At 42.0% G+C, this 23,817-nt stretch overlaps 1 protein-coding gene across 2 annotated transcripts in view; it reads left to right on the top strand.

Annotated features, from left to right (window-relative positions):
* Positions 1-23,817, top strand: part of ATP10B (ATPase phospholipid transporting 10B (putative)) — a 276,181-nt gene that overhangs the window by 161,282 nt on the left and 91,082 nt on the right. For both annotated transcript variants that reach the window (XM_073010544.1, XM_073010545.1), the window contains one exon: positions 9,081-9,285. In XM_073010544.1, the coding sequence (XP_072866645.1) occupies positions 9,081-9,285 (205 nt within the window). The remainder of the gene's footprint in view (positions 1-9,080; positions 9,286-23,817) is intronic.

Consider the following 23,817-nt stretch of genomic DNA (forward strand, 5'->3'; position numbering starts at 1 on the left):
GGTCACTCACTTATTCATCTGTTCAGCAAATATTAATTCAAGACTTAGTGTGTGCATTGCCATGGCAAACCTTATGTGCCCTCAAAGGACTCTCGGTCTAGGGGTCACGAGGAACTTACAAATAGCTACAATGTCCTACCTGCAAAGGGACACAGAAGTGCAGAGGATGTGGTGACCCACCCACCTGCAGGAACCATCAAGGCCAAGGGAAGCTTTCAGTAAAGAGGTAAAATTTCAGGAGAGCCCTGAAGGAGGAGAAACATTTAACCAGGCAGAGGGAACGTATTTCAGCTCATAGCCTGTTCTTGTGTCAATGAAACATTGTATGTCTGGCTTTTGCTGGTATTAGAAAGACCAGGACCAAGAAATGACAGAAACTTAGGAGAAGAATAATACAGGTTAGATTTTTTTTTAATCTGACTTTTTACCGAGATTTAGAGCATCTCTCTTCTGTAAGTCAGCTGGCTGCTACAATAAACACCTTTCTAACAGTGTAGCACCGAGGGCCTAGTCTGGCCTGCAACCTGTTTTGTTTTGTCTGTGAGTTGCCTTTTGCACCCGTGTCCTCAGGAAAACCTAGAAGGGAGGAAGCCAGAGGTCCTGATCCTGGTTATGTCACTAATTAACTACATGACCTAAATGAAGCCACTTAAGCAGTTGGGGACCCATGTGTCTCATCTTTAAATAGTGATCATGATATCTCTCTGGCATATTGTGTGAAAAGGTGTTAAGATGACGTGCAAAAGGGCTTGAAAATAAAGAAGCTATAGAAATAAACTTCAAAATGCAATGCCACAGGGTGAGTAAAGCAATGACTTTACTGGATGCTTGGCATGGAGGGCTTAGACATGGGACCTGGGCTTTTCTCAGAGCTGCCATTTACCAAATGTGTGGCCTATGTAGATATTTGATCACTTGGGCCTCCATTTCAACCTATATAAAATGGGGCCCATACTAGCACCTAACTCCCAGGGTCACGTGGATCCAATGAGATTATCTTTATAAATTGTTTAGCTCAGTGCCTGCACTGTAAATAGTACTAAGTAATTTTTTTTTTTTTTTTTTTTTTTTTTTTTTTTTAGCCCAGGCTGGAGTGCAATGGTGCAATCTTGACTCACTGCAACCTCTGTTTCCCAGGCTGGGGATTCTCCTGCCTCAGCCTCCCGAGTAGATGGGATTACAGGCATGCACCACCACATCCGGCTAATTTTTGTATTTTTTGTAGAGACGGGGTTTCACCATATTGACCAGGCTGATCTCAAACTCCTGACCTCAAGTGGTCCTCCCACTTCGGTCAGTCTCCCAAAGTGCTGGTATTATGGCATGAGCCACCACGCCTGGCCAGTAATTTTTTTTTTTTTTTTTTTTTTTGTATTTCCAATCATCTCAAGCTTAATTTTTTCAATGCCAACCCCAGCCTGAGCCTTCATCTTTTTTGCTGTGTGTCCTACACATACAAGGGTGGAATTGCTAGTTTTATTGGTAAAAGCCAAGGACATTTACTGAGCCACAGATACCAGTGGACAGGGTTATAATGTTTTAAAAGCAAAATCTGTGCTTTGCACTCTCATTTTTTCCTGCTAGTCTATGTGGCAGGATTTTAAAATCTGAATTTAGCAGACCTCTCTAGGGGTTAGCCGTCTTTCTTTCCTTTCTATCCACAGCACACTTGAACATACCCACACCAAGATTTAGATTCAGAAAAAGGATGTAAATGGCCTCATCTGGCTCATAGCCTCAGCCACTTGGTCTAACTCAACTTCTTAGCATAGACTCTACATTAGAATATCATATTTGTACAGCTGTTAATAAAGCTGCAATTTGGTACTAATATTTCTCTGAATAACAGCCCTCAAGGAAACCCCCAAAGCAGATGAACTGATTGACCAGGCAGAATTTAAGCTTTACCAGGGCTATTTGAGCATCAAAATACAGTCACAAGCCTATCTTCACCCTAAAACTATATTCTGGGGTTGCTGCAGGTATTAAATGAGTTACTGCTTTTAAAAGGCTTAGCTTTGTGCCTGGCATCCTGTGCCACTCATAAAATGTTAGCTTAAATATTGCTAAGGAGAGTTTGATAGCCTTGATAGGCAGAAGAAGTCATCATGAGCTTAACCCAAGGGGAGTAAGAAAGAATGACCACTGGCTGGAGTTTGGAACTGCCTGAAAGAAGACCAAAAAAATCTTTAACCATAGAACTTGACTCCAAGCTCTAATAATATAACAAAATGGGCCTCAGGGAGGACTCTGAAAAATGCAGACAACAGAAAAACATCCATTATCATTTGAAGCCTGGCTATGAAAAGTGCCATTGGCTGGACTTACAGACCAGCAGATCATTGCATCCAGCCCTCAGGCCTTTGCTCTGCACTTGGCACCAACAAACCAGGCTCCTTTCTGAAGCATCCATTTTGCAGGTGCCCACCCTACTCCCACTGCCTCACCCTGTGCTCACAGAAGGCCATAAACCATTTGGGCCAATTCAGTTTGTCATTTCAGGAGAGAATGCTTTAGGTCGTCCCCAAAACACACTGAGTGGGAGAGTCATAAAACAAGAATTCAGGTATCCCTGATGCTCTGCACTCTTGTCATCAGGCATGATTTGTATGTCCACGGGTGAGGATTTATGGCCTCTGTTTTGCCATTAAGGAAATCGAAATTCTAAAAGGTGAGGCTCCTGTTCTCAACACAGCCTCTGCTAGGTTTATGTCACCTTCTTCTGGGGCTCAATCAGCTTCTTGCCTCACTCCAAAACAGAGCCACGAGACCATGCTGAGCCATGTCGCTCCCACCACCATCACTCATCTGTCCTTGTAGACACACCTGTTCACACAGGTGAACTTATGCAAGTTAGATAACTTTCTGAGCCTGTTTCATCATCTATGAAATAGGGATAATGATAACAATAAAAGCTATTTCATTACTAGGCAGCTAACCTTTAATAGAGGTTAAATGCTGGGTTCATTATAGGTACTCAATACATGTAAGCTAATAATTTAATTTATCATTATTAGAAGTCTCCACTAGGGTATCTATAACAACAACAAAAAAGATAGATGTTAAAATGGCCAAAGGTTATAAAAAACTGCCTTTCTACTACCTGTATTCAAGAAAAATATACACGGAATCAATTGATATTTACTGAACACTCCCCCATGTGCTAAACACTATACCCAACTCTGTGTGCATATAGAAATATAAGACCCAGGATCATTGCAGCTCTTAGCAAGCTTCTTACATACTTTAAAATGGAAGATGCACATGACAATTAGGAAATAGGATGCTAATATGCAGGGAAGTGTGGCAACAAGATGTGCAGCATCATGTCCAGTGCCCAGGAGTGAAAAGAGAAAGGCAGAATTTGGATCTGCAGGGGTTAAAGGACGAGCATTTGGGAGACAATTCATGATCTTGAATACCCCCAATCTAAAGAATTGTACCCTGTGGCTATGACCTTGCTGGATGGCACCTGCGACTTCTATGTCTTCTGAAGCACAGTGTTTCCATGGCCATCACTGGTGACGTTCTATGTGCAGTTCTGCTTTCTTTACTGCCACCACATGGTCAAAAAGGTCAGGAGTAGGTTATCCCCAGACCTGAGGCTTCAAACATTCTCCTGGTGTAAAGAACTTTATACTGTATTAATGTAACCCAAATGTTCCACCCCTCACTAGCTTCTGGGTATGAATGAGGTCCCATTAATAAAAACGTCCCAGTGACATGCCATTCAGCTCCAATCTGCTTACTTAGGACTTCAGTCCTCCCACCCTAATCCTCAACTCTCCACAGATATATCTAGGCATCCTCAGATTGGTAAATATTACATGTGTCCTCCACTATTTCTAGCCCAGCCAGGGGTCCTGGTCCTCCCCTTCCCCCCAACGCCTGCCGCTTCTCTGGCCTCAGCTGTTTCTTTCTGGTGCTTCCCTGAGCCCTGCAAGTCTAATCCACCTCCCCAACCCCACTGTGATCTGTAGTCACACAGGTTGTAAGCAGGGAAACCAGGATTCAAAGCCTCTCTCAATCCCTATGCTGTAGTCATTCTCTCGGGCATTCCTCTCTCACCCTGGGTTAGCGACATGGCACTGAGCGTTCTGGGCTGGCATTTGAGCTTCCTGAAGGACAGCCCAGGTCAGCTCATCATCCTATGTGGAATGGAAAGTTCCGCAAGATAACTAATACTTTTGACAAGTCCCCTCTACTCTAGTTGCCTGAAACTGTTTTAATAAAACCCAGATACTTGAGAAATGGAGCCTTCAGCATCCTCTCCTCCCTCTGTTTTCCCTTTCACCTGCTCCCCGATGGCATCCAGTTGGCATCCTCTTAATAATCCCTGTCTCCTCTCGGAAAGCCGTTTAGCACTGCACTACTTAATTTTCCTCGTGGCAGAATCTTCCAGATGGAGCCTTCGTCCCAGGCCATGTTGATTTGTCTGATTTTTAAACAGCAGTGAACATCGCATAAAACTAAAATAGCAGTCATTCCTAGGTGTGGACCCACTAGCAGGGGGACGATCCAGGGTGTGTGTATGTGTCCACCTGGGGCAGCTGTTTCAAACAGGCTGGATTAATGAGAGCATGACTTCTGCTGGCGGGTCCTGGCCAGCTGCTGGTCTCCCCTGGGCTCCACTCAGTGCAGGAGCATGCTGCTTTTCTGCGTCAGCAGGATTCGGCCAGTCATCACCTCCTCTGACTGAACCCCCTTGGGTTGTGTGCATCCCTGACTTTTCTGCAGACATGGTCCTGACAGTGGAGGAGACAAAGTGGACACTAGAGATTCAAGAGACCAGCATAAAGTGGCCCAGGGCAAGAAGGAAATGTCCCTGATCTCATTTTTTAATCCCTAAAATTCCTACAAAATGTGCCTCTGATTCCGTAACACAACTAAGTTTAGTTACTATAAATAAAATTCTTCAAATTTTTTACCAGCCAAACTACTAAACTGTTTCCCCTAAATTTTTTTTTTAATGAATGCCCCCAAAGTCATATGGATCTCATAGCTTTATTATTCCTAGATGCCTACCAGGGTATCCTGGAGGTATGTGTGCTTCTGTTTGAGAAGAGCATCCCTGGAACTGGGCAATCTCTGTTTCCGGGAAGGTAAACCCACAAAAGTAACTGAGAATATTTCTTCACCACTGCAGGCGATCCTAAGGAAGAGAGGATTATGTCTAAAGGAAAGACAGACAATTATGACCAGTACAGCAGTGACTACCTTGGGATCCAGCGAGTAATGTAAAGAAGAGAGAGACCAGTCTGACTTACCACTTGTGGGTGGCTCCATTGATACTTAATGACAGGACTTGACAGGGCAATACTCCAGCCCAGCTCATAGAAGTGAGAGCTCAGAAAAACACATATGCCATAAGCTCCTCTCCATGGCACTCCATCTTCCAGCACCTTTATAACCTACATCCTAGAATAAGCAGTGCAGTCCTTTATTACATAGGGGAAGAATGAGATTCGGTGTTCGTGGGTGGAGGTGTACTGACCTTGCCTTTGATATGCCTCTGTGTGCAGATACTGGCCAACTGGTATTTACCAAAACCTTCAAAACCGGTGTGCTCTGGGAAGGTTGGCGATCAGGATTTCTCAGAGTGGAAGGTGTTCTCCCTGAATCCAATCTCAAATACTGGGTAGAATGCTGAGATTATAGCAATCAGCTGATACCCCACATCCCCAAAGGCATTATCCAGTAGGACACAGAAGCAAAAGGGCGGGGGGGAAGAGAAAGACAAGACAGAATGAGTGATACGTTCTTTGTTCCTTGGGACAATTTTGCTGTAATATTTAAGAACATTTTAAAACACTCTCTCAAAAAGTAAAAAGAAAACCAGTCTCTCCTTCACCCTATGAGTTTCTTTTCTCACAGAGAGTATGGACCATTCCAGTGCCTATAAGTAGCCTTATACTTGAATATTTAACGAGTTTTCTCGGGGCTACTTTGAAGAAAAAAAAATATCATCCCCTGAGTCAGCAGAGAGACCACGAAGTGTTTGACAGTTACAATGGCACTCTTAGTGAAGGAGTTTCCACCCTAAGTATATAAATAAACAACCAAATGTTTAAATAATCGAATGTATTTCCAAAATGGCACAGGGAAACAATTCTGGGGTGACTGCCCCTATTCTTCATAGAAAATAAAAGTGAGGGCTAGCGGGAGATGGGGATAGTTAATGGACACCAAAAAAACAAAACAAAGCAAAACAAAATAGTTAGAAAGAATGATTAAGACCTAGTATGTGATAGCACAACAGGGTGACTATAGTCAATAATAATGCAATTATATATTTTTAAATAACTAAATGAATATAATTGGATTGTTTGTAACACAAAGGATAAATGCTTGAAGGGATGGATACCCTGTTTTCCATGATGTGATTATTACACATGGCATGCCTGTATCAAAGCATCTCATGTACCCCATAAATACATATACCTACTATGTACCCACAAAAATTTAAAGGAAAAGTGATGTGGGTGGAGCGGAAGCACAGAACGAGCTGATCAACTGAAAGGTGCTTGGAAACCTGTCATGTGCTTTCGCATGTAAGGAGGAATTATTACTAAAATGCTACAGATACATCACCCCCAAAATCTGAGGATTTTGGGGTCTCAGAGGGGTCTCAATAGTCATTTGGATGACATTTAACTGTGTCTGTTGCACTGAGCTCCCAAAGCCGCAGAGCACTTCTGCAGAACCCCAGCACTTCTGGGGTTCTTTCGAGTTCTAAAGTAGCTCCCCAATTCCAATGCCCCTGTTTATTTTATAGACTTGGACTTCCAAATGGAAGCACCTTTATTTCAGGGGGCTGGGGGATTCTTCTGAGAAGATCTTTTATAACCAGGAAGATTAGATGTTAGGAAGACTTGTCTGAGGTTTTCCAGAGGGCCTCCAGGAAGGGAGGATGACACCAAAACCTTCTTCCTCCTCTGGGACTTTTGTGATGTCAAAGGAGAAAAGTGGAATTCTATTCACGACTCTTTCTCTGTGGAAGAGTAGACATGTCATGCCCAGTGCAGCTCAGATTCCAGCAGAAACAGAAACAAGAACATGCCCAGAGGCGCTCAGCATCAGTGGAGAAGCCCAGCAAAGGAAAGCCTGGCTCTCCAGGTCTGGCTGCCTTCAGAGGCACCCAGCTTCAAGTCAGCTGGGTTGTTAGAAAGACCACATGTGGGATATTAGTTTGGTTTCAAATCCCACATTTAAAGCGGGACATTTCCAAATGCAGACAGATGAGCCCACACCTCCGGAACAGATCGTGAAACTGTGTCACATGAGGAATAATTGAGGGCACCTGGAAAGTTAAATTTGGCTTGGCATGCCCAAAAGTCTTCATGGGACACCTGATGAATGCCTTAAAATATTTAAAGAATGGTGGAAGATGGAATAGACCGTATTACCTGGAAGAGCAGAACTGTTTAAATATTTGGTTAAGGCAGAAAGAAGGCTTTCTGAAATGAGAGCTCTTTGAAAATAGAATGCGGCCAGAAGAGGTGGCTCACGCCTGTAATCCCAGCACTTTGGAAGGCTGAGGCAGGAGGATCACTTAAGGTCAGGAGTTTGAGACCAGCCTGGCCAATATGGTGAAACCCCATCTCTACTAAAAATACAAAAATTAGCTGGGCATGGTGGCAGGCGCCTGTAATGCCAGCTACTCAGGAAGCTCAGGCAGGAGAATCGCTTGACCCCAGGAGGCAGAGGTTGCAGTGAGCCAATATCGTGCCCCTGCACTCCAACCTGGGCAACAGAGCAAGACTCCGTCTAAAAAAAAAAAAAGGATGCATTGGATGCATTGCCTTGAGAAGTGTGGAGTTCCTTAGCTGGAGGTGGGAAGGCTGAGGCTGTGGTACCACCTGCAGGGAGATAGTATACCCAAGCAGTAAAAACTGTGGGCTTTGGTGTCAGGCTGGACCCAGGTTCAGGTTCCAGCTGTTTTTGTGAGACTTTGAAAAATTTCTTTTTGACCCCCAAGTACCTCATTTGTGAAATGGGTATAATAATATCTACTTCTGTGGGTTATTATGCAAAGTAAATGAAATGTGAATTAACACGAGCGCTTGGCAGGTAAGAAATGCTAAATGTGTCATTGTTCCTGTCACTATTATTATCTCAGCTTGATAAATTGGATAGGAAGATAAAATAATTTCCTCAGATTTCTTCAGCCCTCTAATTCCACAGTTACTGTGAGGTCTCATTTCGTCAAAACTCCTGATAGTATCTTCCTAATTCCCTGACTGGCCAGAGTGTTCTATTTCAGTGCAGCTCCGGATCTTCCTGGACAGAGGCAGATATCCTCGCCTTTCCTATTATCACTCTCCTTATAATCAAAAACAATCTTTCCCAAATCCCAGTTCCCTGAAACTCTATTTTCATTGGTAATAAGTGGCTATTCTGGTAAATGGTGGATATTAAGAGTAGTACCACATTAATATGACAACACAGTTACCTTCTCTTTTAAAATTTTTCTCTTGTAAGGAAGCAAGGGCTGAACACAGGACTTGGTCAAGAACTGGCTGTCAGGAAAAATTTTAAATGTTCATAAGAACAGATTTTGTTTTGTTGTTTTGTGTTTTGTTTTGTTTTGTTTGAGACGGAGTCTTGCTCTGTCGCCCAGGCTGGAGTGCAGTGGCGCAATCTCAGCTCACTGCAACCTCCACCTCCCAGGTTCAAGCGATTCTCATGCCTCAGCCTCCTGAGCAGCTGGGACTACAGGCATGCGCCACCACACCCAGCTAATTTTTGTATTTTTAGTAGAGACGGGGTTTCACCATATTGGCCAGGCTGGTCTCGAACTCCTGACCTCATGATCCATCCACCTCGGCCTCCCCAAAATGCTGGGATTACAGACGTGAGACACCATGCCCAATGACAGATCTGTATTAATGAGATTCTGTAGATTATGCCTGGCTATTCTAGAGAGATTATGAGGTGGTCATTCAGGAGTAAGGTAGAATACAAGGCAATCTCATGACAGGCTGACTTGGCGGATAGTTAGGTGCTAGTGGGACCTTCCTCTATTCTCCCATTAGTTGAAACTTAAAGCTCACTCAGACCCCGTCTTTGTCTCACCCAAGAAAAGAGCAGACCTACGTGCAGAAGTGCTGGAAGGATGTGCGCGTGGGAGACTTCATCCAAATGAAATGCAACGAGATTGTCCCAGCAGACATACTCCTCCTTTTTTCCTCGGACCCCAGCGGGATATGCCATCTGGAAACTGCCAGCTTGGATGGAGAGACAAACCTCAAGCAAAGACGTGTGGTGAAGGGCTTCTCACAGCAGGTAGAGCTCTTTCTAAGATCTTCAGTGGTAAAGTCAAATACAGGAAGCAAGCCTACCCTACTGGAAAACTGAACTAAACCTAGTGGGTAGAGGGGAAACTAGTAGATGCCTCCTTTTCCCTATCACTTTAGATACACCAAATCCTACCAGCAGCCCTCTGAGATGGATATTATCTGCATATCACAGATGAGGAAACTGAGGCTTAGGGAAGTTTAATAACTTGCTGAAGGCCTCAGAGTTTCTAAATGGGGATCCACTCTGTTCAATTGAGGAAGCTATACTCTCTGCTCTGAACCGAGGAGTCTAATGTCTGTTCCATTATCCCTAGGACCAACTCCTCTTCTGTGCTCATCCAATCCCAACTCACTCTGCCCAGCTCAGCCCTAGCAATCTCTCCTGCCACTAATCCTAATACTCCTTCTGCCCCTCCTAAATTGCAGCAAGGTATCATTAACTATGTTTCCATTTGTGTATTCCTTAACTTCTCAATAGGGCCTCTTTGAGGGCAGAGAGAGATCATTGATACTTTTTTTTTTTTTTTTTAAGAGACTGGGTTTCCACTGGGTGCGATGGCTCAAACCTGTAATACCAGCACTTTGGCAGGCCGAGGCAGGTGGATCACTTGAGGTCAGGAGTTCAAGACTCTCCTGGCCAACACAGTGAAACGCTGTCTCTACTAAAAATTTAAAAAATAGCCAGGGGTAGTGGCAGGCACCTGTAGTCCCAGCTACTCGGGAGGTTGAAGCAGTAGAATCGCTTGAACCCAGGAGGCAGAGGTTGCAGTGAACCAAGATCACACCACTGCACTCCAGCCTGGGCAGTAAAGTGAGACTATGTCTCAAAAACAAAACAAAACAAAACAAAAAAGAGAGAGACTGGCTCTCAGTCTGTCACCCAGACTGGAGTGCAGTGGCATTGACACTTTTGTTTAATCCCCACCCCTTCATAAACGGTACCTCAGACATCATGGAGAAATCATGATTGTTTGGTGGGTAAAAGCTCAGGCTCTGGGGTCTGACGGAGATGGGTTCAAAGCCCAGGTCCCACTACTCATCAGCCATCTCACCTTGGGCAAGTTACTATCCTCTCACACCTTGGTTCCCTCATCTGGAAAATGGGGACAAAAATAGTCCCCTTTCCATAGGGTAGTTTTGAAGACTAAATGGTAGGTACATGACTTACTTAGCATGAAGATAGGCACATAGTAAAAGACCAGTGAACAGTTGGTATTAATATCAGTGCTTTCATAGGCAATATGTGTTGACTGACTGAAGCCGGGTGTGATATTCCAATTTGCAATTAAAATTCTCCTTGTGGGAGTTGATTTCCAATATGGTCCCTTTCTTTAACCAGGGAAAAGAGTACAATTTTATCACTTTTCTTCATTCTGCCAGCCTTTGGCTGGGGAGAAATTGAATGAGTCAGAGGATCTGGGAGAAGGAAGACAAATGATTTATTCCTCAGAGATCCTCATGAGCTAGAGTGCAGTTTTCCAGACTCACACTTCTCAAAGTAAGTTTTTAAGTTCTAGGAGCAAGGGTCATTGTACCTTGCCTTGCCTCTCTCTAAGCACCTGATAAACAGTTCTCATAAAACCCTCTTTGTGTGATTGATTTGGTCCTCAGAAGCCTGTTCTCTCGTGCATATCTTGGGAATAATAATAGCTATCCCATGGTTTTGCTGTGAAATTCAAATGGTATAAGGAAAGTAAAGCACAGAATAAAGAGTTTGCTACCCAAGAGACTCACAATAAATGGGAACCATTGCTGCTACCGAGGCTGCAGTTGCCACCACTGGAAATGGAAACCACCACCACCCCCTGTAGATCAGCAGGCCTACCGGTCTCCAGGCTCTGAGTCGATCACTGAGCAGCGGCCCTGTCTCCGAGTTTGCTCACCCTCTGCTTATTACAGCCACATTTGCTGAATCACCGTAGGGTTCACAAAAAGGCAGGGTGAGATCTGGTCTAAGTTCACAGAGTCATTCTAGACAAGCAATAACAATCTGTTTCTGGGCTCAGAACTCTGTAGCCTGCCCTTTGACCAGAGGCTTTCAAATCTTTTCAACAGTAACAATAAGAAATGTATAAAATATTATAAACACACACACACGCACTTGCACGTGTGTAAGTGCACATGGGTGAGTATTTAGTATGTAAGAATGACACCTTAGCCTGACCACATGCAAGGCACTCCGAGACTTTCTATGCTATTCTACCTTTTTTTTTTTTTTTTTTTTTTTTAGGACCGAGTCTTGCTCTGTTACCCAAGCTAGAGTACAGTGGCACAATCTCTGCTCAGTGCAATCTATGCCTACCGGGTTCAAGTGATTCTCCCACCTCAGCCTCCTGAGTAGCTGGGATTACAGGCATGCACTACCACACCTAGCTAATTTTTTGTATTTTTAGTAGAGACAGGGTTTTCACCATGTTGGCCAGGTTGGTCTCGAACTCCTGACCTGAAGTGATCCACCTGCCTTGGCCTCCCAAAATGTGGGGATTACAAGTGTGATCCCTGGTGCCTGGCCTATTCTACCCTTTTTTTTTTTTTTTTTTGAGTTCTAGGAGCAGTAAAACTTATAAATCTACCCTTTAGCCTCCCTACCCCAACATCTTTATCCAATTCTGAAACTTTCTTACTCTCTCTCTGGTAGTCATTTCAGTGTTGTTTCATTTCAACCAGTGACTTTTCTTTTTGTCTTTGGCAGCAGTTCCCAAACTGCATTTTGCGTATTAATTAGTCAGATAGTTTGGGATGTAGTTGGAATGAAGAGTCAGGTAAAAGGGACATTCACACTCCGGTGCTATAGACCAGTCAATTTAATAAGTCTCTCCAACTCTAACCCTCAGTTCTCACAGAGCACTTGCTGAGATGATTTACAAAAAGAAAAACAAAAAGAGAGAGATAAATTCCTATGCGAAAGGAAGGAGATTATTTGAGCTTGAAGGTTTCCAGGGTTCTCTACTCTGTCTCAGTTCTTGATTTTCCCCCTCACTTTGCTCGAGTGTTTTTTTGTTTTTTTTTTTTTTTTTCATTTTGGTAATAATAATAGACTTTTATTGATTCCATAGTAAGGGCTTTGCTTGATTATCTCGTCTATCCTCAAAACAACCCAATGAGATGGGCACTATTATTGTCTCCATTTCCATAAGGAAACTGGGGCATATGGAGGTCCTATAACTTGTCCAAGGTCACTGAGCAGGGAAGTTTGGGAGCAGGCTTCAAAGCCAGATTTGTCCAGAGTCTCAGTTTTTCTGTTTTGTTTTGTTTTTTGTTTTTTGGTGTTTTTTGTTTGTTTGTTTGTTTTGAGACAGAGTCTCACTCTGTCACCCAGGCTGGAGTACAGTGGAACTGCAACCTCAGCCTCCCAGGTTAAAGTAATTCTCCTGCCTCAGCCTCCTGAGTAGCTGGGACTACAGGCGCCCGCCACCACACCCGGCTAATTTTTTGTATTTTCAGTAGAGACAGGGTTTCACCATGTTAGCCAGGATGGTCTCAATCTCCTGACCTCGTGATCGGCCCGCCTCAGCCTCCCAAAGTGCTGGGATTGGTGGGAAAGTGGGAAAGTGCCCAGAGCCTCAGTTTTTAAGGCTCAGTAGCTCATCTCCCTGGCCCTTTAACTGTTACCTTGAGTTCACACAGAGATACTTACTTGAAAGCACACATTTATTGTTGCCAGGATTCTTTCCACATACAGATAGCAGGTGGCAGGGATAATGAAAGTGGGCTCAGCCTGCTCCCTGGGGGGACACATCTTGGCTGCTCTTTGCGACCTTGCTTCTCCCTTATACTTTTAGGGCAGAAAGATTTCTGAGTATGGATAGAACTTGCTTCTGGCTAACTCTATACCATAGGATTTCCCTAATGTGTTGAATAAACATGTTGATGAGAGTTGCAAGAAAAATAAATGTTGCAAGGCCAAGTAATATGAGAAGACAGTAGGTTACCAGTTTTCAAATATTGTGTTCTGCAGAACTCTGATACTTTAATAAGCCGCAAGGAGAAGGACAGGTGCTATTATGTAGTATTTCTAAACATTTAAGCACAAGAAACTTTCATCCCAAGAAACACATCTGGGAACTACTGTAGGAGGGGTGGGCTACCACTAAGGGATTTGCTGCAAGTATATTACAGGTGTTGAAGGTATATCATAATCATCACTGGGAAAGTTTTTAAATATATATATGCATCCTTCTGTATCACCACCAGTAAATTAGGACTCACTAGGACTGAGTAGGGCTTTGAGTGTGCATATTTAAAAAAATTTTCTCCCAGATGATCTTGATATAAACCTACCACCACCTCCTTGAAAACCTGTACAACCAAGGAAAAGTGCCACCTCCAGTGCTTCCAAAAAACACTTATCCTAGTAATGGGAAGAAAACTACCATTTAGGCACTTCTTACTATATACTAGTTCTTTTACATGCATTGTCTATTTTAAGCCTTATGCCACCATGGGAGGTGGGCATCACTATCCCTATTTTATACATGAAACCTCTGAGGCACTGAAAGAGCAAATCTCACTAATCATCTCAAAGATTCTGAACACCTACAAATATGGTTTGTTTGGAAATTTGATGTCTTATGTAATAAGTATTAATGGCTTTTGATAGTTTATTCTCCAAGTCCCTACTGTCTTTGAGACCTTCACCTTGCCAAGAGGGATTTTACTAACCACAGAGATTACTAGGAACATCTAACCCCACACATATACCCACACTCATTTTTACCATCTTCTGGAGGATGAGAATTACTATATTCTGGTAATTCAAAGTCAGTAAGACACACTTTGTCCCAGCTCCCATAGATCAGCATTTCTCAGAGTCTGCTACGCACTTATCCCAAGAGATAGTTCTTGAAAAACCCATGATCCATGGTCAAGTCACATTAAGAAGCTTTTGTTCTGTGGTCCCCTCTTGCAGGTTCCAATGTTCATTAACATATTAACATCTCTAAGAAAACCTAGAGTCAAGAGGCCTGTTAAACTTTCTTTAGCCCTGAGCTCTCCAAATTTATTTAACCTAAGAATTATTTTTCAGTACAAATATTATTAACATTCCTATGGAACTTTTCAGAAAATATTAGCCCGAATCGTGGTACAGACATGGTCACAACAGGTGAAGGGTAACAGAGAAGTTGACGAATCCTCGTGGCTTAGGCAGTTCATTCTTCCCTTTCCTGTTTAGGTTCAAATGAAATTATAAACATTAAAGAACTTCTTAAAAGAGTCTTTCTCCCATGACATTGCAGATTATCCTCAAGGCTGCCAAAGAGTTAGTTTCAAATCCTTGTCTCAGAATTCTTCTTGGACTAAATCAACTTTTTTTTTTTTTTTCTACTGGAACTTTTATCCCAACAGGCCATCTTTGAATTTATAAAATTATTGACCTATTTTTGAGATACTCACTCTCGCTTCCCATTGTTAGGGAAAGAGGGGAAGGGGAAGGACTTCAAAATTAGGATTATGCTAAACACCTGTCCAGCGGACAAGAGGACTTTATTAGAGAGTTCAAACGTACAGTTTTCTCTTTGGTGACATTCTGATACCTGAAACCTCTTCTGTAAAAGAGTTTTAACCTAGGAATTTAACACCTGGAAAGGAGTATATAGCATTCATTGCAATAAATGTAACAGTTACCAAAGCCAAAGAATCAGAAATGGATGCTTCCAATTAGCGTTTCAGATCGAACATGTCCCTGGCTATCTATTTTCCAAATCACTGAGGCCGAAGTCCCACTGAAGCATGGGTCAGATCATTCCCCAGGGCCAACTGGGAACTTGCTATGCCAAGTGTGATCTGTGGACCAGTGACTTCAGTAAGCATCACTGAGAGCTTGTCAGAAATGTGGAATCTCAGGCCCCACCCCAGACTGAACCAGAATCTGCATTTTAACAGGATCCTCAGGTGATTCACATGCACACGAAAGTTTGAAAGGCACTGGCCCAGAGCATCATTGATCAATGTAGTAATCATGCTGTTTGTTGCTCAGGTTAAAAAGTCTCCATTGAGTCTCCCTTTTGACTATGGTTAGTGCTTTTAAGCCATTTGCTCAGTTACGAATAGCTGCTGTAGCTTGGATCCTCTGCAGTGAAAGTATGTATTGATTTTAAGGTACTTAGAGAAGAATTTTGCCAACAAAGAGTTGAGATCCAGTAGGAAGAAATTTATTACCATCCCATTTTAGTGATGCCAAACCTCAATTAAAGCAAAGGTAGCTGCCTGTCTTCTAACCTTGCCTGCCCTTAAGAACCAGAGAAAGTTCCTCTTTCCTGCTAGATTTGCAATGGGACCTGTCCCTGACAGACTTCTCCAAATTTCCTTTAAGAATGAAACTTAGTGCTTTCTACCTGTTGATCAGTGCTTAAATGTTGGGCACAGATCACATTTTCTAGGATTCTTTTTAAATATGACTTCATAGTAGTATATAATATCAAGAAGAGATTATAACACCTATGTGCCATAGGCAGTGAGTGTTCTATATCTATTATTTCTTTCTACTACTCACAAATAACCCTGTAAAATAGGTGTTTTTATTATTCCATTTAACAAATGAGGCAAGAACAGTTAAGAAACCCTGTTTTCTAGGTTAACTGAGCTCAGATTCAAACTCAGGCACAGATCTTTGGTGGGTTTGTTTACTTTTTGTAAAGGAAATTTTTAAGTATATACAAAACTGGAGAGAATAATGTGATACATTTCTATGGACCCATCACCTAATTTCAATGATTAGTTTATAACCGTCTTGTTTTATCTATGTCCCCACCCTCTACTCTCTGCAAATTATTTTGAAGCAGATCTTCAATATTTCATTTCACCCGTAAATATTTCACTATGTATCTCTAAAGGATAGGATTTTTAAAATATACAAGTATACTATCATACCTAAAAATTGACAACAATTCTTTGATGTCAACTTTCAAATCAGTGGTCAATATTTTCCATTTGTTTGAATCAGGATCCAAATAAGAACAAATATTGAGATTTATTTCTTTAAACTCTTTTATTCTGTAAGTTCCCCATTTAGCTCTCTTTTTAATGCATAGTTTTTGTTGCTTAATAAACCAGGTTGTTTGTCCTGTATGATTTCTTTTGTTGTTGTTGTTTTTGTTATTGTTTTGTGTTTTTCTGAGACGGAGTTTCACTCTTGTTGCCCAGGCTGGAGTGCAATGGTGCTATCTCAGCTCACCACAACCTCTGCCTCCTGGGTTCAAGTGATTCTCCTGCCTCAGCCTCCAGAGTAGCTGGGATTACAGGCATGTGCCACTATGCGCAGTTAATTTTGTATTTTTAGTAGAGATGGGGTTTCTCCACGTTGGTCATGCTGGTCTCAAACTCCCGACCTCAGTTGATCCATCTGCCTCGGCCTCCCAAAGTGCTGGGATTACAGGTGTGAGCCACTGCGCCCGGCCCCTATATGATTTCTTATAGTCAGTGCGCTGTCTTCCTGTGGAACCATTTAACATGTTTTTCTGACCACTGTATTTTTACAACGTGGTAGTAGGAACTAGTGTCTAAGTCAGATTTGGGTTAGACTTGGCATTTGTGCATGTGCATGTCAATGTTATGTCATAGGAACTGCAGTGTGCTACCATCTCAAGGCACAAAACATCTATCTGTTTTCACTGTTAATAGTTGTTGATGATGGTTGTTTAGATCCATTACTTCAATGGGATTTGGAAAACTAGTGATGTTCTAATTGGTTTATAAGGAAAAATTTCACCTCATGAAATATTGGGTCACTGTGAGGTGTCCCCTCTGTAGAGAAAATGGATGTCTTTGAGTCTTTCCTCTCATTCACTTTTCAAAATAATGAATTGGTTGCCTAGGATCCTCCAAAGGTGTTCAGTGGGTTTTTTCTTTTTTAGCATCAATATGAACTCATGGTTTTAAAAATATCTGACGTCAAATCAGTGCACTTGTTGTCTCTCATTATCGCCCCATCTCTAGCCAGTGGGAGCTTCTTAAAAATGAGAAGTGGCTCCTGAGTCCTTTTCACATGACGTTAGTGGTCTTTGGTAGATCTGGTTCCTTTTAATAGAAACCACAATAAGTACATGCTAGAGGAGTTTATTACTATTGGATTGATTATTATTTCTCTGCCATTTAAATGAACAGGACTAGGACATTTTTAAGATTAAATACATCTGGATTCATGCTGACACTTCAAATTCAAGAATAGAGGTTTGGTACTGCACCTCATCAATATTAAATATGTAATCTTTTTCCCATATCAGGCAAATTCCCTGTCCACTGCACTACACCCCCCCTTTTGATATTTAGCACTCACAGAAATTCTATGAGGTTGAAATGGTAGGAACTAGCAACATATTAGAGATGAGAAAATAACTTCGGAGAGATCAAATTTGTCAAAGATTATCCGGGTCATATAGTGTTGAGCCCAAATTAGAACTCGGTTCTGATGTACCTGTTTATTTCTCCCATTGCTGGAAATATTCTTAACTTTCTCTATATGTATTTTTATTTCTCAAATGAATATAATTTTCATCTGTATGAAAATTATAAAGCTCTATAAATGTTAGGTTTAATTATTTATAACAATAATAACTTGATGGTGATGGGACAACCCTATGAAAAACTGTTATTTTCTATAGACTTCTGGCCTCCTTGTGGTGATCTCCTCCAGTCTTCTACTTGCATGTGGGTACACACTCTCCTCACACACCCATACAACATCCCCTCTTCCCAATGTCTAGCATTATTAGAACACTTCTATTAAAAGGTCTTTTCCTTTAGAGCCTTATGAGGAAACTCTGCTAGGTTATGTGAAAGATGAAATTTTGTTTGTTTGTTTTTGTTTTGTTTTGTTTTGTTTGAGATGGAGTCTTGCACTGTTGCCCAGGCTTGAGTGCAGTGGCTCAATCTCAGCTCACTGCAACCTCCACCTCCTGGGTTCAAGTGATTCTCCTGCCTCAGCCTCCCAGATAGCTGGGATTACAGGCACCTGCTACCATGCCTGGCTAATTTTTCGTATTTTTAGTAGAGACAGGGTTTCACTATGTTGGCCAGGCTGGTCTCAAACTCCTGACCTTGTGATCCATCCTCCTTGACCTCCCAAACTACTGGGATTATGGGCGTGAGCCACCGTGCCCAGCCCGAAAGGTGAAATATTAATGGATTATATCTTAAAGTTATGGGTGATAACCTAAGGTATTAATGAATTATATCTTAAAGTTTTCTCCTTCCTACTACCTCCATTACCCAAGACAACGTATTTACATTTTAGTATTGGCCTTCACTGTCTTAACCAATTGTGGGTATTTAAGGTCAATGTGGGAAGCATTTGATATCTCAAATGAAAACCATACCAATCTAATATGTTATATGGATTAGTTAAGACTCTTGGTTACATGTGACAGAACTGTAATTCAAAATAATGTGGACCAAAAAAATAAATTTATTAGAAAAATATGGGGTGGGTTGGACCTTAGGTTCATGCGGAATGAGGACTTCAGAATCCATCAGTACAATGTCCATCTCTTGTCTATGTTTCTTGCGGTATGTTTGGCTTCAATCTTTCAAACCAACTTCCTTCATGTGAAATGAAACGTGGTACCAGTAGTACTTGTGCTTTATAGCTTAACCCCCAGAGAGGGTCTGGCAACCTTCCCCGATGTCTAGATTGAAAAGCATCCTCGGGAAAGAGGCTGACTGGCCTGGCTGGTATCATGTACCCATTCCTAGACAAATTAACTCTGTCCAGAAACAAAGGACTCATGTTTGAAATTGTTCTGTGGGGTGTGAGAGTTCTGAACAGCACAGCAATAAATATCCATTTATCTATGACTCATCAGAAGTACTTAAACCTAACTTATGTGTGACCATGGTCATTCATCCTTAAGGAAGGGGGCTTAATACCCTCTGTCTCTCTCCTGTAGTCCCTACTGTTATCCCTCTTCCCAAAATGTCCTTCCCTTCTGACCTCTCCCTGCCTAGGCAACACTCTGACCAGTGTCCCACAGGTAATCATTCCTTCGTCTGTGCTCCCACGGACTTTGCTCTTGCCACTCTCAACTATTCTAGTCCATTCAATAAATTCATTTACTCAACCAACATCTGATGAGGTCCTCCTGTTGCCAGACACTGTACTTGGATCTTTGTTTTGTGGTTTCTCAGCAGAGGTGACACATTGTGATCATATCTCTCATGAACAACTTAATATTCTTTTGCCAGAACATGAGGTACAAAACGTTGGATCTCATATCATCTTCTTGTGTTTCAGTTATCCACAGCAAGAAAGAATTTGTACAGAAAAGTTTTGTCTGTGTAATACTCCCTTAAGGCGCCACTGGCCATCTGGTGGCACCTGCCCATATTTCAGGCATCAGACCACTCACACATTCATTCATCAAATATTTATTAAAAAGCCTTCTCTGTGCTAGATGCTGTAGCATGCTCTGGGGGCCCAGGAGTAAACAAGAGAGATACAGGGTGCGACTGCATGCTCTTACAGGGAATTACACAGACAATTGTTAACAATTCTGCCAACAATTAGTTCCTTTTAGAAATGAAAGAAGAAACCATCCCATTTCCAGTATTTGCTTGGCATCCAAGCCCATGCCCTATATGTTTGGGAAATGCCATAGCAAGGTCTCAAGATTACTTTTAGTCAGCCCAACTGGGAAACAGAGTATTTGTCCACTTGACAAAAGGGAACTCAAACTGTAAAAAAAGATTCCTTAGGACAGAGTCTCCCTCAGCCCTCCCGCCCAATCTGCCTGCTTTTGTAGGTGAATCACTAGGGCAGGCAGGGACCTCTAGAGTGATTGAATATGCAAATGATTTCCTCATCCAGAGCCAGAGGAAAGTAACTGCCAGTCACCCTGTTGTGGGTTATCTTGAAAAGAACCTTCACCTACCAGGAAGCAGAAAGGTTATCAAATGCTGGTAACTGTCATTACTTTTCAGATAGGATTCTCAGAAATCAGAGGGTTGCTCAATTTGTATACCAGGAAGAAAACCTCAATCACCTAGCTCAGCTGCTGGGGTGTGGAGAACATTTGCTTTCACCATTTAGACAACTGATAACTTAAAATGAAAAACACTTTAGTGTTCTTCCAAGGTTGCAACATACCTCCTGTGTAGCTTCCTTGGTTGGCATGGTTTGCCCACCCTATAACCCCTAGTCCTTGGCACAGTCAGGTGAGCAGTCCACACAGCGGGGTCAGTGCCGCCATTTTGTTATCCTCATCCCCAGGTGGCGGTGGCTCTCCTTGGTAATCCTCTAGCCTGGGAATCATGTAGAAACAGACACCAAGAGCTTCACAGAAGCATGGCAGTCACTAATCCAACCCGTTTTTTTGGTAAATATTCTTGACTCTTGGTAAAAACTAAATACATAAATGATTTCTATGTTTGAGGAAAGGGTTTTGTTGGTTTCCCTTTCTTCAGTCGACAAAATCTTTCATGAGTGATACTTCCTAATGGACACAGACGGATTTCAAAGTGGTCTAAGATGTTCTTCTAATCCTGTAAGAACTTTATGACTATGGGTTCCATTTAAAAAAAAAAAAAAAAAAGACCCTTTGTGACTATAAAAAAAAAAAAGAATTGTCCTTTCAATGTCCATTATTTAATAACATACATTAAAACCAAGAGTTACATTGAATCTAGTGAATTTGTAAATGAAATTTTAATTTATTAATCTCAATAATTCCTTCAGAAATCTGAAAGATAGTGGTACATGCCTATGTGAGACTTATTTTCACTCTGTCGACAGACAGCATTTGGGAGCATATAGGGGATTTGTAGACAAGATGCAGTAGCTTAATCTACCAATCAGGAACCACTGGCTTACAGAAACAGCTTGGTCGCAAGAATTACTTAACAGTCTCCTTCTTTCTGTTCCTCCCTTGAGTCATTCCACACAAGTCAAAGCCCCACAGTGGGAGAGTTTAATGGACAGGGCATCACTACTTACATTCTCATCACAATTATAAACCAGAGAGGATTGGCAGTTTCCCACAAGAAAGCCAAGAGTTTACAGAAAAAGGATGAAACAGAAGATGTGTAGCCAGAAAACAGCTATCCATTACAAACAATTCCAAAAGATCATTCATACATTTATTTAATCACAAGTGTTGATCAATTTGATCATTAATTGTAAAGAATAAAAGGAAATAAGCCTAGAAAAGTAAAACTTGAGTCAAGCACAAGGGAAATGGCCTATTCTAGCTAATGGAATATATGCCAGCCTAAGATGCCAGGCTTGCTGCACCTGGGACACAGGTGAGTGAGGAGGACCTCAACCCTGGGCACTGATTACGCCCTGGCACCAGGCCCACTTTCCTTTACTCACAAAGATACCGCTATTGACACATCTGAGCTGATCTGGGAACTTTGAGTTGTCTTATGGCTGCAATCATTGATTTGTGTTAATCACCCCTTTCTTCCCTTGATTCTCACTTACCGTCCCATATGACTCCTCTATCATAGATAGTAAATAAAAGCTTGAATGCACGCATGAATGAACGGGAGACTAGACTGGCCCAAGGTGGGATCTAGGACCGTGACTACATTTTTAATTTGTTGAGCCAAAGAAGTCCCATAAAAGAAGGGATCTTACTCCCATCAATCAAAGTTAAGACTGTACCTGGGGCTTTTTCTATGGCCTTTACAGTGAGGTCTGCTTTGTATCTCCTCACCCATCACCTTTCAAAATATACGCTTCTAACATCACCCTCTCCAGTACTAGCCTTACCTCAACACATCTTTATGGTGTGCCTGCAAAAACAAGATATTAAACGAGATGCCCCAGAGGAAGATGACAGTCTACCAGAGGATGCACAGATCTAGGCAGAGGTGTTCAATGGAAATAGCAGCAGTGGTGGCAGCACATGAAAAGGAGCAATTCTGATAGGCTGGGGCAGACCCTTCTGTGGGGATTAGAGTGAGCTTCATAGAGGGAGTAGCCAAAAAAACTCTTAAATGCTAAAAAATAAAAATTATCAAAAAAATGCCTTAACTTTAACCCTTACCCTTTGTAGGTACTTACTTTAAAATGCAAATGTACTTGGAAGACATAACACATTGCATTGCTTATTCATTATAATTTTTGTATATTTTCAACTATATATTACAGGATGTATTCATTAGGTCCTTCAGAGGTATTGAGTAACGAATATAGAAAAGAAATAGGGCCAAGAGGAGAGCTTAATTACTCATCTTTCCTCTCTGCATCCAAATAACACTGTGGTTAAGGAGCAGGCTCTTAGGGAGTGAGTGGTGCTAAGGTTAAAGCCTGCTGTCCTGCTTTGCTGGCTGGAGGGCACTGGGGAAATCACAGATTCTCCCTAAGCCTCAATTCCTTTATCTGTAAAATCGGGATAATGATGGTACCTACCTGATAGAATTATGGTAAGAATTGAAGAAGATGGCATGTATAAAATACTAGTTGATTCTTACTACACAACGAGCATTTAGTAAGTGCTGCAGAATAATAATAACAGGAGAGGAGGAATAAAAGGTGACGATGATGATGATGATGACGACGACAACAATGACTTTAGAATCTGACGATGTGAATGGCAATCCTGGCTCTGTTACTTACCAATCATGAGACATTTTAATTTAGTCTCCATCTGCACGTCTGTCCAAACCTCTTTAGGTTTTTGTGAGAACTGAATGACAGGTGTCTGGCACATAGTAAGTGCTTCAGATAGGTAGGTCTGACCTAAAGCGCTGCAGAGATACACAATCTTCTCTAGAAGGGACTGGTCTTTTCCTGTGTCTTAATGGCTCCCTAGGTCTTTTGCTGGATAGCGAGACTTTCATCAAAGGGCAGTTGCTTAGATAACAGGCTGAGTCAAAAAGAAGTGGCCAGTGAGGCAAGCTTCATCCATAAGTTAAGAAAAACTACAGGGTGGTGAGAGGACATTACACCATCTCACAAGGGAATCAGAAACTCCTGAACAATGTTAAAATAAGAACCCTGGCCAGGCATGATGGCTCACACCTGTAATACCAGCACTGTGGGAGGTTGAGGCAGGAGGATCACTTAAGCTCAGAAGTTTGAGACCAGTCTAGGGAACATAGTAAGACCCCCATCTCTATAATATATATACACATACACATATATATTTATATATGTATATATAATATATACATATATAATTTCATTTTATAAAATATAAAATCAGTCAGGTCTGGTGGTTCACACCTGTAATCCCAGCTACTCAAGAGACTGAGTTGGGAAGATTGTTTGAACCCAGGAAGTCGAGGCCAGTGAGCTGTGATCATACCACTGCACTCCAGCCTGGGTGACAGAGTACGACCCTGTCTCAAATAAATAAATAAATAAGAACCCTGACAGGTTTGTAAGGCTGGGCAACTCTCTGTGTCTTGGGCTGGCCCAGCAGTTGCCTTGCAGGGAAATACAGCAAATCCTTAAAAGCAAGCAGGGTCTCAGTGGTTATCATTGCAGCCAGCAGGACCCATGTGCCCCTGTCCACAGCTCCTCTTCCTCCAACTGAAGAAGAGAGCCCAGGGAATAAGTAGCTAGAAAGAGCAGGGT

This window comes from Chlorocebus sabaeus, chromosome 23 (assembly GCF_047675955.1).
Source record: "Chlorocebus sabaeus isolate Y175 chromosome 23, mChlSab1.0.hap1, whole genome shotgun sequence".
Taxonomy (NCBI): Eukaryota; Metazoa; Chordata; class Mammalia; order Primates; family Cercopithecidae; genus Chlorocebus; species Chlorocebus sabaeus.